General features: G+C 35.2%; 1 protein-coding gene across 23 annotated transcripts in view; it reads right to left on the bottom strand.

Moving 5' to 3' along the window:
• Positions 1–12,858, bottom strand: part of kcnma1a (potassium large conductance calcium-activated channel, subfamily M, alpha member 1a) — a 217,547-nt gene that overhangs the window by 80,220 nt on the left and 124,469 nt on the right. For all 23 annotated transcript variants that reach the window (XM_042768609.1, XM_042768615.1, XM_042768613.1 and 20 more), the window contains exons 4-5: positions 4,935–5,028; positions 4,616–4,727 (exon numbers count right to left, since the gene is read on the bottom strand). In XM_042768609.1, coding sequence (XP_042624543.1) covers positions 4,616–4,727; positions 4,935–5,028 — 206 coding nt within the window. The remainder of the gene's footprint in view (positions 1–4,615; positions 4,728–4,934; positions 5,029–12,858) is intronic.

The following is a 12,858-nucleotide window of genomic DNA, read 5'->3' as shown; positions in this document are numbered from 1 at the left end:
CCTAGAGAAAAATGGAGGATTTCCAGTCAGGTATCATAGTACAGAGACTGCTCTCATCAGAGTTACAAATGACCTGCTCTTATCTTCCAATCATGGTTGTTTCTCTCTATTAGTGTTACTTAGGGTTGGATATCGAAAACCAGTTCCATTTTAGAACCGGTTCCAAATTTCGAAGAACTGGGTATTGGATAAGAAGTGTGTATTTTGATTCTGCTTAACGATTCCTGCGTTCATATTTTAATGTGATTTAAAATGATTTAATTGCCACTCCACTCGATGGTCTTTACACTCGTCAGTCTTCACACGAGGAGGCTTCTCACCTTCTCGCTGCTTTGACACAATCTGTATTGTATAAAGCACTACATAAATAAAGGTGACGACTTAAAGAGGGATAAAGGCCTGCCGGGATTACTCGCCACTCATTTCTCCCAGAATGCATTTGCGCATACATATACTGAAGCTTGTCAGGTGAGAGAGGGCTCTTTATATAAAATAGGCTCAAAGCACAAATTAGTTTTCTTCACTGATTTCTCTTCCTCTAGTCATGCCACTCATATTCCTTACTGAGAAGCCTCTATTTCCGTAAGTTCACGCCATCCAGTTATGTGGAACAATACTGCTTCTACCCACCAGATGACAGTGGTACGCAAAATATCCACAGTCAGGGATGGACTGGGGCCATTGATGGTTTAAAGGGATAGTTCACCTTCAGTTGCTGGTCCCCACTGACTTTCATAGTATGGAGGAGGAGAAGGAGAAGGAGAATAAGGAGAAGGAGACGTAGAAAAAGAAGAAGAAGAAACACTATGGAATTCAATGGGGACCAGCAACTGAAGGAGAACTATCCCTTTAAGAACCACCCTATGAAAACCTCATCAGTTAACAAATATCTTTGATATACATCCACTGATAAACTTTTGTAGTATTTTAGTATTTATTAAAAACAGAACCCCAAAACACTGAAAATGTTACCACTAGACTTAACAAAAAATATATGTACTTAACTTAAATGCATTTGCAAATGCTCAACTTTTAGCATAACTAACTATATAACTATTAGCAAAAATAACTTACTTTAATTTAATCATAACCAGACCTGATTATAAAGCATTTGGTACATTGTAACTTCAACTAAACTATGGGGGATAGCAGGACAATTACAGTAACTACCACTCAAAATAATAATACTTTTATTCAGCAAAGATGAAAAAGTGAATAAAAAGATTTCAATTAAAATTAAATTATGTTCAAAGAATACTGAAAAAAAGTATCATTTTCCACAAACATATTAAGCAGCACAACTGTTTTCAACACTGATAATATGTTTCCTGAACACCAAATCAGCATGATTTCTGAAGGAACGTGTGACACTGAAGACTGGAGTAATGATGCTGAAAATTTGATGTATTAACATTAAAAACTTTAAATTGCAATAATATTTTACAGTATTACTGAATTTACTGCAGCCTGTGTGAGACATAAAATAAATAATAATTTAGAATTTTAGTTTTATTTGATGGTTTCTAAATGGTTCTTAATGTCAAAGTATACTACAAGATGTTCAGACAAAATCCCCTTACAGTAAAAACACAGAGAAGAGACTAATTACAGTATATCACTAAAGCGGAGCATTTTCATAGCCCTGAAAATAACAATAAAAACCAAAGTGAACCTAGGAATCTCCCTCTATACATGTATCTGCCATTAATATGCACAAGATCTCCTCACATAAGACACTGTGATTACTGCCTTCTCTTCACAGACTGATAAAGCTTTTGGAAGAGGACTTTAGCTCACAAAACGTCTCCATTTCAGAGTCAAGTATCTGTTGTTAATTGATTGCAAGGATGAAGGAAGTTAGTGTATTATAAACAGCCTAATGCTAATCCATATACAACCCTTTTGTTTGAAAAGACTCTCCTGAACTGCTTCTAGAAGATTAATTTCTATTTCCCAGTAGAGGCTCTCTGTATACCCTTCAAATTAATAGCACATTCTCCACTGCTTTCATCAAGCTCCAATTTCCAGAAAAGGGAACGATATAGCAAAAGGTTCACTCATAACCCAGGGTCTTTGACAGTCCCTACAGAAGCAGATTTAATTATCCATCCTATTTTCTTGAGAGGGTGAGACCTGGAGTCCAGAAAACAATAGTTGGCTACATGCTATACGTGTCACATGACACATTTACACCAGGGTTTAAACAATCAATTAATAAGTGGAAGTCTCAATGTACCAAAGTTTTACATTTAATGAAAAATATTTAATAGAGTTTAAAATCATTTATCTGTCTTTTTTTTTCTAGTTACCCTATGTCCGGGAATCCAGGACCTGACAATTCCTCAAATGTTTATTAAACTCTTTGTTCTCTAAAAGCTTTTTTTTTTTTTGCTGAAATTAATATACCTGTGATATGCCACATCAATGATCACCAACCTCTTTAAGCCCAGGATCCCCGACCTCGGCCTTTATGAAAGACAAGTTCTAGATATTGAAGAATTGATAGGAAAAGACATCTCAGTATGTACTTCCAATTTGAAGTGTTTTATTTAGTATTTTAATTAGTGATTCACCGATCATGACTGATTCCGAATTACGTTTGACATGTCAAATTTTTTCTAATCACGACTGACGGGTTGGCGACCACTGCTGTACATCATCACTATATAACATGTGATCGCTGTAGTCCCTCCATTCAGTGATTGCTGAACTGATGTTGCTCTAGATTTTATATGCCGGCTGTTTCACAATCTTTCATCATGTCTGAGAAGTTGTCCCTCTGTGCTGGGAGAGCACTCTTTGGTCTTTGAGAGGCTTTTATTCTGCATGACAGTCCCATACCATGTCCCCAAAAGAACCAGGAGCACATTCATTCTGTGAAACCTACTGTATACCATTTCATATCAATACTTCAAACTGTTTCAGTATTTCAAAACGTTTATACTCAAAGTTATAAGTAAATTCTTAAAAGCGCCATATTGCACTAGGTATGGTAGCATGCTTTGAACACTTTAAGTATTGTTTAACTACAGTTTAACAGAAGCTTTAGTTAAGCAGAGTATTACATTAAAAGCAAACGCTAAAACAAAAATCATACAAAAAAACAAAAAAAAAAATCAAAAATCTCAATAATTACAATAATTACATCACCACTCACACAACTGCATCCAACATGCTTCTCCGAGCATCAGGCGAGTCAAACTGGTTTCATCAGCTGGACTAATGTCCGAAGGAAAAGTGCAAGTCTAATTTCTTCAGACTAAAATTCTGCATCCTGCAATGCTTTAATCATGATGCTTCTCCGAGCATCAGGCGAGTCAACACTCGTGTAAACAGTAGACGACAATGGCTGAAATTGTGGACATCTAAGGAACACCCTCTGATCACAAAATTGGTCTGCCTCCAAACCTTTGTACTCCTAATGATTTGGGAGCTTTTAATGAGTTAAGTGTTGAAACTTTCTCAGCATTTGTACCGCACAGGCTAGTGAGTGATTATTTACATATGCCGCTCAGCCAAACAGCTGTTATTAGGTGGATGTTGATAGCAGCTTTTATTTAATTTTCATTTACTGGCTTGGTAGGGAGGAACACCATTAAAATGACAGATTTTTTGATGAACTGCTGCTTTTCTAATGCATTATTCAAACAGCACCATGGCAGAAGATGACAGTTTTCTGTTTTCTTTTCTTTGTTGAAGTGCTAAATTATTAACTAGTGGTTTTTGATGTGTTTAAGGAAGGAGGGCATTCTTTTTATAGTTGTTCTGGAAAGCACTAATGACGCAGGTGGTGTAACAGTTATGAACAATTGTTTTACATTAACTGTACATACTGTAAACTAAAGCAGACTTGCTTTCCCAACCTTCTGTTTGGCCACAGGATACACACACACACACACACACACCAGTTGCTTTACACCACAGTCGTGTCTCACCTGTCACTCACCACAGCTTTAACAAAAACATGCTACGATGGGAAATCATTACCATCAGAGTGAGGGGGCTCACTTGCCCCACTGGCTTCTCAAAAGTGAGCCTTATATGGTCCAGGCTGGTTTATGTTTATCAGTGTGTCTCTTACAGGTTAAGAAACCTGGTGAACACCAGCATCCAGAACCCAAAATGTGTGACCAGTAAAGGCCTGTACTTAGCTATATATAGCTATAAATATTAAGTTTTAATAACCTTTTATGAAATGACATGAGAATAGAGAACTACATAACAATAACAATGCTGAAGAAAGACCTTGTGTGAGTGGGCCTCAATGCTGCTGTTTAACAATTAAACTCTAAATCATCTCACATTCCTACCATCTTTCCCAGCTCTTCTTCACCTAAGCCCCACTCTCATCTTTTCAGTTTGTCTAGTTTCTAAGCCGCGACATTTCGTAGCTATTCTTGGGTTTCCCGTGACAGAGAGTGACAACAAACCATGGAAGCTTGGCTTAATAATCATAAAATCTCTATTTCAAACATTTGCCCTTGTCTCATTATCAGTTTGGCCTGTATCCCATCTAGCCGTGGTTGAGCTGATCCTGTGACCGCTGCCCTGGGGTGCAGAGACTGACAGGAGGGTCAGGAGGAACGGGGAGTGAGGAGAGTGTGTGGAGGCTTACCCAGCCAGCTCCTGTTCAGATATACTGACACAAACACAGGCGGTACGGTGAAGAAGTCCACCACTGAGTTCACCTCCAACCAGAACCACAGCTTATCATTAGCTGCTATGAACTGGAAGATGAAAGAAAAAAGAATATACATTACATCATTTTAAAGGGAATTACATTTTAGTAAGAAAAATTAACAATTAAGATGAATGAACATTAGAATGAACAATTAGTAGTCAAACATTAAAAGTTTTGGGGCCAAAACACAATATTGAGTGTACAGAATGTGGTAAATAGATGTTAAATATAAAATTTAAATATGTGTACTTACGCGCAGGCCAAAGTAGAGTAAGAAGAACACGTTGAATGCCATGTCAATTTGTAACGTGAAGTCTTTGTAGAAATTCGGACAGGATTCTATAGGACTATGGAGAAAGAAAAAGAAATAAATGTTAATTTAATTTAAAACAAATTCATTTGTTTGGCCTGAAAATATTGTCCTGAAAATATTGTTAATATGCAATCTTAATCTTTATGGTGCTAAAACAGGCTTAATTTTCTTCATGCAAAATATTTTTGTTTTCTTCTGATTTTAAAGTGACATTTAACCTAGGCATATTTTTCTGAGATGCACCCTATAACACATTATATAAATATGCATATATGCTATAAAACCAAACTTGCCTTTTTGTAGATTTTACTTTTCTGCACCAATTTCATGGCAATATATTTAAATATACTAATGTCTTATATAGCCTACATAAAGGTCCACATGTAGAATACAATATTAATTTGCATTACAATTATATTCAAACCTCGCATACAATAATTTATTTACATAATGTGTTATCTGTACATTTGGTTATATCTATATACATTGGTTCTGTACTCTAATATCTGTATTAAATCTAATTTAATAACACTTTTTGATGTCCATAGTGTTTTTCATAAAACAAAAGCCTTTGAGCTGAGGTTAATGTGGTGACATTATTATTGATCTCATGTAGGAAGTTATTTAGAGACCAGCCTTTGAATTAACCAGACATAAATAATATGAAACTAAAGACAAAACTGCTGAAATAAGGCAACAGAAGCCATAATGCAAGCTTAGCTTAGCTGCTTTTTGCCTAAATGGTCATGAAGAGCTTTCTATTAAGTTACAATTAGCCGTGTCTCAAAATGCATGACCGTCAACATGTGTACACTGTGAAACATAAAGCATCTGATCCTTGAGCTCAAAGTCACTTCACACTCCGCAATTACAAGAGATTTCCTGACACGTGGCATCCATGCAGAAAGTATCCCTGCTCAGACATCTTTAACAACTTCCTCCTTAAGCCACCTTAAGGCTTCAATGTCATTCTCCCGCAAGATCCTTGACTGCCTCGGCCTTAAGATAACACTTTCCCAGGCCCTTATAGAGTTGTGAGCTGCTCTGAGGTCAGCAGAGAGCATGCTGTGCTAAATAATAATGGGGTAAACAGCGCTCAGGTGCCACTGAGCTTTTAACTTACACTAGGTGGCCTCAGCTCCTAATCGAGCGCCTGTGGAGGACGAACAGCAATGTCAATGCGCACAGCTCTATGCCGCCCTGAGGGACGTACACACTGGGCTATTTCTGGCCCGCTATGTTTCTTCTTCATTATCTTTTACAAAGAAGTGCCACTGTGGCACTCATTCATAAAGGGCACAGAAATTAATGCATATCCTAAAAAACCGCCCTGGGATGGTTGTCCCATGTGTTTATGGTCCCAAACATCCCATTAATAAACAATCAACATCATTAATGGCTATCAATGCACTAGAGCTCTGCGTAGGGTAATATTTTTATTAGTTTTGTCTCATGCATGAGTCAGAAATCTACACTTACACCCAAAATTTAAATTACAGTTTTATTCCTATCTATATTGTGAAGGTTTTATCAGAGGGTTTTGTTCATATTTAATTTCTCTAATTTTAACATTTTTACATTTTACTCCTAAAACAGTTTTTTTTTTAATTCATGTATTATTATTATTATTATTATTATTATTATTATTATTATTATTATTATTATTATTATTATTATTATTATTATTTTGGCTGCTGATAGTATTTTCTGATTTATGGAGTGATAATGACTTTTGATAATTAAAAATCCCTTCTGTAAAACCATTTGAAAAAGTCAAGAAAATGAAACAAGAACCTAGCTTTTTCCAATGCTCAGATTTTTGTTCTGGAAATGTATGCAAATTACTACATATTTAATTATCTAATGCCTTCAAACATAACATTTCAGAAAACTTAATACAAAGATGTTTGCAATTCTTAATGTAATAAAACAACTGAGGAAGCATGGTGATTTATATATATATAAATCATATATACATATACATATATATATATATATATATATATATATATACATATATATATATAGATATATATATATATATATATAATATATATAATATATATATATATACATACATATATATACATATACAAGTTTGGAAACATTACTATTTTTAATGTTTTTGAAAGAAGTTTCTTCTGCTCATCAAGCCTGCAATACAGTACAGACCAAAAGTTTGGAAACATTACTATTTTTAATGTTTTTGAAAGAAGTTTCTTCTGCTCATCAAGCCTGCATTTATTTGATCAAAAATACAGAAAAAAAATGTAATATTGTGATATATTATTACAATTTAAAATAATTGTTTTTAAATGTATTATACTTTAAATTATCATTTATTTATGTGATGCAAAGCTGAATTTTTTAGGATCATTATCACATGATCCTTTAGAAATCATTCTAATATGATGATTCATTATCAAAGTTGGAGACAGTTTCTGCTGCTTAATATTTTTTCAGAACATGTGATACTTTTTTAGGATACTTTGATGAATAAAAAGTAAAAAAAAAAAAAAAAAAAAAAAAAAGAAGTTTTTTTTAAATAAAAATAAATATTTTGTAATAACAATATACACTACTGGTCAGTAATTTGGGGTCAGTAATTTTTTTTCTTTCTTATTTTTTTTAAATAAAATCAATACTTTTATTCAGCAAGGATGTGTTAAATTGATAAAAAGTGATAGTAAAGAAAATATATTATTAGAATATATATTATTAGATTTTTATTTTCTATTTTGAATAAATGCAGTTCTTTTTAACCTTTTATTCATCAAATATATTAGACAGCAGAACTGTTTCCAACACTCATAATAAATCAGAATATTAGAATGATTTCTAAATGATCATGTGATAGACTGGATGTTACATGTGACACTGAAGGCTGGAGTAATGATGCTGAAAATTCAGCTTTGCATCACAGGAATAAATTATTTTTTTAAAGTATATTCAAATAGAAAACAATCATTTTAAATTGTAATAATATATCACAATATTACTGTTTTTCTGTATTTTTGATCAAATAAATGCAGGCTTGATGAGCAGAAGAAACCTCTTTCAAAAACATTAAAAATAGTAATGTTTCCAAACTTTTGGTCTGTACTGTGTATATATATATATATATATATATATATATATATATATATATATATATATATAAAAAATAATAAAATTAAATGCATATTATAAGAAAATGAAAGTGTGTTTTGACCTTGCGTGCATGTAAACCGGTTGTTGGGGACTCCCAAAACCAAATTCTAAACATTTCAAATAGTATAGGGGCACTTTAATACAACAGTGACTGATTTAGGCCAAGGCACCATTTCTAAAATAAGAGTGATTTAGCACCTACAAGGGCACCGGACAGCTAAAACCTCAGTCGCTGGTCTAAAAATAGCCTTTCTGTTTTAATTCCTCCCTGAGGTGCTCTCTGCATGTGATTCTAAAAGAAGAAAACACACAAAGCAATGCCCCTGTGTTTTCCTCCTCTTAATGAAAACAGGAGGAAGTGAAAGCTCTAAGCAGAGAAGATGTGAGACTAAAATTTGTTTAGGAGCTGTGGTTGATATTTGCAGTGATAGTCATGGCAGCTTGTTCAAACAATCCTCTGTTCAAGCTGGAGAAATGCACAGAGGACTAACTAATCTTCAAAGAAGCAAGCTGAATATTTTTAAGAATTTCCATCCGGTTCCATCAAATACAAATACACACATGAAGCAAACGGCACAGCAAAGCCAATCTCCCACATTCAGAACTCAATTCACACCAAAACGAATGGCAAGATAAAGAGAGGCATGTGAATTGAAACCGCATCTCTTATCTGTTTATTGATTTAATGACCTTCAAAAAGAGGACATGCTGGACTGAGCTTTTTAAACTGCTTTCCTGCCCTCTATGAGAACTCAGTGTGATTACCTCTGGAAAACAGAGACCCCACCAAAGCTTTTTTCTCAGTGATAAGACCCTATAACTGCTAAAAAAAGGTGCAGAGTCAGAAATTTGGCCTCCTCAGCAGAGACAGAAAGCTTGAAGAATCTTTGAGTAATTTTCTTCTTAATGGCAGGACAGAGAAATGTAGCTCAAATAATTATTCAAAAACTAAATAATTATATTATAATAATAAATTATTTTATTTATCTTTTATTTCAAAAGGTTTTTTCTAGCAATTATACATATAAATATTAAGTATAAAACATTATATAAATATCAACATGTTGAAAATTATTATATAAAATATTAATATAGAATTAAAAAAAAAACATCTATGAACTTTTTGATCAGTGAAACAAATCATTGTATTGGAGCCATGAAATGATTTACAGAACTGATTCAAATCCTCAGTTTTTGCTACTGATCAATATTAAAACATCTGTTTTAATGTTCTCATACTTACAAGTCATAAGACAAGGAAAGATGACTAACGACACGTTCTGTAGTAGCCAAATAAAAAGACCAATCAATTTATCAAACAATTTTTTTGCTTAATATTATAGTGCCACAGAATCATTATGTGTGAATATTCAAAATGTAACCCAGGTCTGAGAGATTATCGAAACTAAGCCATTATAGGTGAAGCCTGGTATTAAAATGAGTTGATATTTCATCAGCTGCTGTAATGCATTATTAGAGGTGTATATGACATTGAATTCTGATACTGAATATCAGACACAGGCAAGTATCATAGTCTTGGAGAACATGACCTGCCAATGTCTCTCTTTCTCCTCCTCCTCTCTCTCTAAAGAACAGGCTGCTGGTGTGTGGGAGATTTTCAAAGCGTAGGGACGCTGCACTAGAATTAAACAGGGTGGATTATTCATCCCTGCAATGCAGTGCCAGGATGTTTATTTCGGTGGCTTCTCAGTGAACGGGCTGTGTGTTTCCCTGCCCTTTCACAGCATAGTGTCCTAAAGCTTTTCCAGGTTACTACAGTTCAGCCTAAAAGCATCCATTCATCTAACCAGCTTCAAAAGCAAGTCATTTTTCTGACCTTACTGCATTAATAATTCATGAAGCAATGTTTCTTAATCAGTTCTGGGATTGAGCATTCAGTACTATTAGGCTCTGGCATTGCGATATGTAACCGCGCTGATCACCCAAAATGTCATATGTGGGACACAAAATAAAGGCATCCCTTGAAAGAGAGCTTCCCCTGTTGTTGCCCTACATATTTCTTGCTTCATTGTTCAGCCCTAAAAAAAGACATTGGTCTAGGGGGGGGAAGTACAGACTGTTCCCATTAAAAAAATATGACAATGAAACTACAATGTTAAGAAGTTTTTAACAAAACTACAACACAGCATAAATATATGATGTATTTGACTTGGGTGCCAGGGCATGATTTGCTTCCTAAGGTCTTCTGAGTGTTTGATAGCCCACTGCTAGGTGGTTGCTAGAATGATGTGGAAGGTTGATACAGTGTTCACAAGTGGTTGTTAAGGCTGTTCTGGGTGGTTAATATAGTGTTGATATGTAGTATTAAGATGTTCTGAGTTGTTCATAGGTCCAATACATGATTTGAGGTATCATTCCATTTCGATGCACAAACAGAGAGCGATGAGTTTCATGCTAAAGATTAATACACCTGTCCCTAAGTATATGAATGTGCAATAATAAAAGTGGTGCTTGCCACAGCAAACTCCACTAATAATACCAGAGCAAAAGGCACAGACATTGTGCTAAACAATAGGTTCATTACAACTGGCTTCTTTCAACACAGCCATGCAACAAAACACTCCGTCTCCACTGAAGAGTCTTTTCACTCCACTCCTCAACTACGGATCAGTTCAACCAAAAGAAATATTACCCTGAAAAGTGACTCCTTACACAAAAGGAGGATTATCCAGAGAAACTCAGGGGAGGGTGGTTGTTGGCCACTATAGTGAGCTGTGCATCCACAGTGTTGAGTGAAGTGCCCCCCTCAAAGCCAGACGTGTGCACTGAAGCGATGAAAAAAGACCCCCCCCACCACTCCTGTCTGCAATTGCTGCTTTCACCCTTCATCAAATTTTGAGTTACCTTAGGGAGTAACCATCAGCTCAGAATCACTCAAAATGTCCCACTTTAGATGTCTACTGATGGCTTTTTTAACGGACGATTACGTTGTCTATTTGAGAGATGCATTCAATGTGCCGATGTTCCCTGTTTACATGTGCGAGAAGCCAAATCAAGAGAAAGACGTGTGGTTTGTTCCAGACATTCTTGAACAGTTGTGATAATTAGCAGCGTAAATGAGTCGTAAGAGTTGTCAGCAGATGATCCATTATCTGCACCATTAACACTGGAGTCACGCGGTATGGCAGGTCAAATAAGGAGCTTGCGAGGGTGAGAACCTGCGTGTCGGTTGCACACATCTCTCTGCTGAGGACAGCAGCAGTGGAGGTTTCAGCTGCCAGGACTTCAGGCGGTAACTCTAGAACTAAACGCGATGTAGATCATTAAGAGTACATCACAGCACACAAAGCTCAAGCTTTCTCTCTATACCAGGGATTTTCAGAGCTAGATGTTTAAAATTTAAATAGCCCTATAATACATATTATTGTACTGTTTTACTGTAGGCTAAATAAATAACTTAAAAAAAAAAAAAGTTTTGTATGTCCTTCAGAAGCAAAGCTCTTGCATCTGATGTTTCAGTTTATTTTTTTATTTATTTTTTTACTATAAGAACATGCATTAATGAGAACATAAAGTACGAGACTTACTTGATGTTAAAATAGTTAATAATCTAATAAGGCTAATAATCCTAATAATTTAAAACTTCTATTTAAAATTCTGCAGTCTAAATTGGTCGAAACAGATAATAAAGGCAGTTATATGATTATTATCACAATTCTATTTCAAATAAATGCTGAACTTTTATCACGCTTTTCACAAAAATATTAAGCAGTACAACTGTCTTTGAGCAATGGTGTCTACCGTCCCTTTGGGCCACCTGGTGGTGAACTCACAAATGAGTTTCACACGTGACTGGGTTTTATTTTGGTAACAGGGATTTTGGTTGACTACCTACTGTTAATCATGCAGTTATTATGGTACTACATGGTACCATAAACCTCAAAATTTAACAACAAGCCTTTCATGCTCCATCTCTCTATCCACCATAGGGGCTCCTGAAAAAGCCTGATAAAGGCTGAAGACCCCTGACCTACACCAGAAAATCCAGGTGAGCACTTCTATCACTCATGGGTTAACCGCTGCACTGTTTGAGGTGTCACAGCACTGTCTGTCATATTTTAAGTGCAGAGGACTGAAGTGCCTATATGGCTATCACTCGTGTCTAGCACAGTTCAGCCTGCCTACAGAAATGATTAGAGTGATGTCCAATCTGACAACAAGTCCAGTCCAATAACAGATCCAAATCACTCGGTTAGGCTCTGTTAACCGGAATCCACCCACACTGCAATGCTAGTGAATTCAGGACATTGCTTGTCTGCAAAAATCCCCTGACTGAGACCACAGACCATAGATGTGACAGGACAGCTTAGACTAGGCTGTCAGTCAGTTTGCAGAACTGAAGAGCCACCAATTCACCAAAACAGTATAGAGCCGCGGGATGATTTAAAGATAAGTATATTATTAATTCAATTAACTTTCATATTATTACTAATAAATTAAAATAATCTATACATCCTATTTCTTTTATTGTCTGTCACATCTTTTCATTTCCCAGTTTGTTTGTTTTTTTAAATAATAATACTAATACTACAATCAAAAAAAAAAAAAAAAAAAAAAAAGCAAGCAGCTTTGTCATAATAGGATTATCCATCATAATTATAGCAGAAATACTGGAGGAAATATGAAAGGCTCTTTGAAAGAAGTGTTGGAAAAAAGGGGGCCTCAAATCAAAAAGGTTAAGAGACACTGCTGT

Source organism: Cyprinus carpio, chromosome A13, assembly GCF_018340385.1.
Source record: "Cyprinus carpio isolate SPL01 chromosome A13, ASM1834038v1, whole genome shotgun sequence".
Lineage (NCBI taxonomy): Eukaryota > Metazoa > Chordata > Actinopteri > Cypriniformes > Cyprinidae > Cyprinus > Cyprinus carpio.
Note: the sequence above shows the minus strand (reverse complement) of the source record. Positions and strands in the feature narration are given on the sequence as shown.